The sequence below is a fragment of the Octodon degus genome, unplaced genomic scaffold (assembly GCF_000260255.1).
Source record: "Octodon degus isolate 3935 unplaced genomic scaffold, OctDeg1.0 scaffold01038, whole genome shotgun sequence".
NCBI classification, from domain to species: Eukaryota; Metazoa; Chordata; class Mammalia; order Rodentia; family Octodontidae; genus Octodon; species Octodon degus.
This window is the reverse complement of record NW_004525614.1, coordinates 15,454-18,485: the sequence shown is the minus strand read 5'-3', so window position 1 is coordinate 18,485 and position 3,032 is coordinate 15,454. Positions and strand designations below refer to the sequence as shown.

The window sequence follows — 3,032 nt, the reverse complement described above, 5'->3', positions numbered from 1 at the left end:
TCACTACACAAGCGTATTGCAAAATACATGAACGAGCCCACAGTGGGGAGAAACGCTTTGTATGTAAGCAGTGTGGGAAAACTTTTACTTCACAAAGATTTTGTCAAAGACATGAAAGAACTCACAGTGGGGAGAAACGCTATCTATGTAAGCAATGCGGGAAAGCTTTCAGGAGGCATAGTGATTGTAAAATACATGAAAGGATTCATACTGGAGAGAAACCCTATCTATGTAAACAATGTGGGAAAGCTTTCAGAAGGCATAGTCACCGTAAAAGACATGAAAGAATTCACAGTGGAGAGAAATGCTATGTATGTAAGGAATGTGGGAAAACCTTTAGTACACAAAGTTCTTGTCAAGGACATGAAAGAATTCATACTGGGGACAAACCCTATGTATGTAAGCAATGTGGAAAAGCTTTTACTGTGAGAAAATCTTGTGAAAAACATGAAACAATTCACACTCGGGAAAAAAGCTATGTATGTAAGCAGTGTGGGAAAGCTTTTATCACACAAAAGTGTTGTGATGTACATGAAAGAATTCACAGTGAGGAGAGGCCCTATGTATGTAAGCAATGTGGGAAAGCTTTTACTACTCAAAATTACTGTCGCATTCATGAAAAAACTCACACTGAGGAGAAGTCCTATGTATGTAAGCAGTGTGGGAAAGCTTTTAGCACACAGTATTATTGTTATGTTCATGAAAAATCTCACAGTGGGGAAAAACCCTATGTGTGTAAACAGTGTGGGAAAGCTTTCACTACACAAGCGTATTGCAAAATACACGAACGAGCCCACAGTAGGGAGAAACGCTTTGTATGTAAGCAGTGTGGGAAAACTTTTACTTCACAAGGTTTTTGTCAAAGACATGAAAGAACTCACAGTAGGGAGAAACGCTATCTATGTAAGCAATGCGGAAAAGCTTTCAGGAGGCATAGTGATTGTAAAATACATGAAAGGATTCATACTGGAGAGAAACCCTATCCATGTAAACAATGTGGGAAAGCTTTCAGAAGGTACAGTCACCGTAAAAGACATGAAATAATTCACAGTGGAGAGAAACGCTATGTATGTAAGGAATGTGGGAAAACTTTTAGTACACAAAGTTCTTGTCAAGGACATGAAAGAATTCATACTGGGGACAAACCCTATGTATGTAAGCAATGTGGAAAAGCATTTACCATGCGCAAATATTGTAAAAAACATGAAACAATTCACACTTGGGAAAAAAGCTATGTATGTAAGCAATGTGGGAAAGCTTTTACTACTCAAAATTACTGTCGCATTCATGAAAAAACTCACACTGGGGAGAAGTCCTATGTATGTAAGCAGTGTGGGAAAGCTTTTAGCACACAGTATTATTGTTATGTTCATGAAAAATCTCACAGTGGGGAAAAACCTTATGTGTGTAAGCAATGTGGGAAAGCTTTCACTACACAAGCGTATTGCAAAATACATGAACGAGCCCACAGTGGGGAGAAACGCTTTGTATGTAAGCAGTGTGGGAAAACTTTTACTTCACAAGGTTTTTGTCAAAGACATGAAAGAACTCACAGTGGAGAGAAACCCTATGTATGTAAGCAATGTGGGAAAGCTTTTAGTACACAAGGTTCTTGTCAAGGACATCAAAGAATTCATAATGGGGACAAAACCTATGTATGCAATGTGGAAAAGCTTTTACCATGCGCAAATCTTGTGAAAAACATGAAATAATTCACACTCGGGAATAAAGCTATATGTGTAAGCAATGTGGGAAAGCTTTCATTACATTCAATGTAATATACATGAGAGAACTCGGGGAGAAACCATATGTATGTAAGCAGTGTGGGTAAGCTTTTATTACACACAAGTATTGTAATATACATGAAAGAATTCACAGTGGGGAGAGGCCCTATGTATGTAAGCAATGTGGGAAAGCTTTTAGTACACAAAATTACTGTCGTGTTCATGAAAGAATTCACACTGGGTAGAAACCCTATCTATGTAAGCAATGTGGCAGAACTCAGAAGGCACAGTCACTGTAAAAGACATGAAAGAATTCACAGTGGAAAAAAAAACATATGTAAGCAATGTGGGAAAGCCTTTACTACAAAAGGGTATTGCAAAATACATGAAAGCTCACAGTGGGGAGAAACCCTATGTATGCAGTGTGGGAAAGCTTTTACTACACAAGGGTTTTGCAACATACATGAAAGAGCTCACAGAAGGGAGAAACTATATAATTAAGCAATGTGTGAAAGCTTTTAGTACAAAAATTTCTTGTCAAAACCATAATAGAACTTAAGGTGAGGAGAAACCATATGTATATAAGCAGTGTGGAATGCTTTCAGCAGGCACCGTGAATTTAAACTACATGAATGCAATCACATGAGAGGGAAACACTAAGCAATGTGGGAAAGCTTTTACTACAAAAATGTATTACATTATACATGGAAGAGCTCACAGTGGAAAGAAACCCTATGTATGTAAGCAACGTGAGAAACCTTTTTTGCAACAAATTATTATACACATGAAAGAATGCACAGTGAGGTGAAATCATAAATATAAACTGGGAAAGATTTTAGTATACAAAGTTACTGTAAAGCACATGAAGGAATGCACAGTAAGGGGAAATCATTATGTATGTAGGCAGTGTGGGAAAGCTTTTGGTACACAAGGTTCTTGTCAAAGACGAATTCACACTGGGAAGAAATCTTATGTATGTAAACAATCTGGGAAAGCTTTTAGTAAACAAGGTTGTCATGTACATAAACTCAAACTGGGGAGAAACCCTATGTAAATAATGTGGGAAAGCTTCCAGCATGTATAGTATTTGTCAGATGCATGAAAGAACTCACACTGGGGGGAACACTGTCAGTAGTGTGGAAAAGCATTTAGTACATGAAAGTATTGCAGTCTACACGAAAAAACAGTGGTAAACCTATGTATGCAGGCAATGTGCAAAAGCTTTCAGCATGTATAGCACTTGTCAAATACATGAAAGAGCTCATACTGTGGAGAAACCCTATGTATATCAGCAGTATGGAAAACCTT

The 3,032-nt window shown here is 37.7% G+C and overlaps 1 protein-coding gene across 1 annotated transcript in view; it reads left to right on the top strand.

The window, feature by feature from the left end:
* The window catches only part of LOC101580632 (zinc finger protein 14-like), a gene marked incomplete at its 5' end in the record, with an annotated part of 17,355 nt that extends 15,643 nt beyond the window's left edge, over positions 1–1,712 (top strand). The window contains one exon of the mRNA XM_023708773.1: positions 14–1,712. Within this exon, the coding sequence (XP_023564541.1) occupies positions 14–1,712 (1,699 nt within the window). The remainder of the gene's footprint in view (positions 1–13) is intronic.
* Between the last annotated feature and the right edge of the window lie 1,320 nt (positions 1,713–3,032).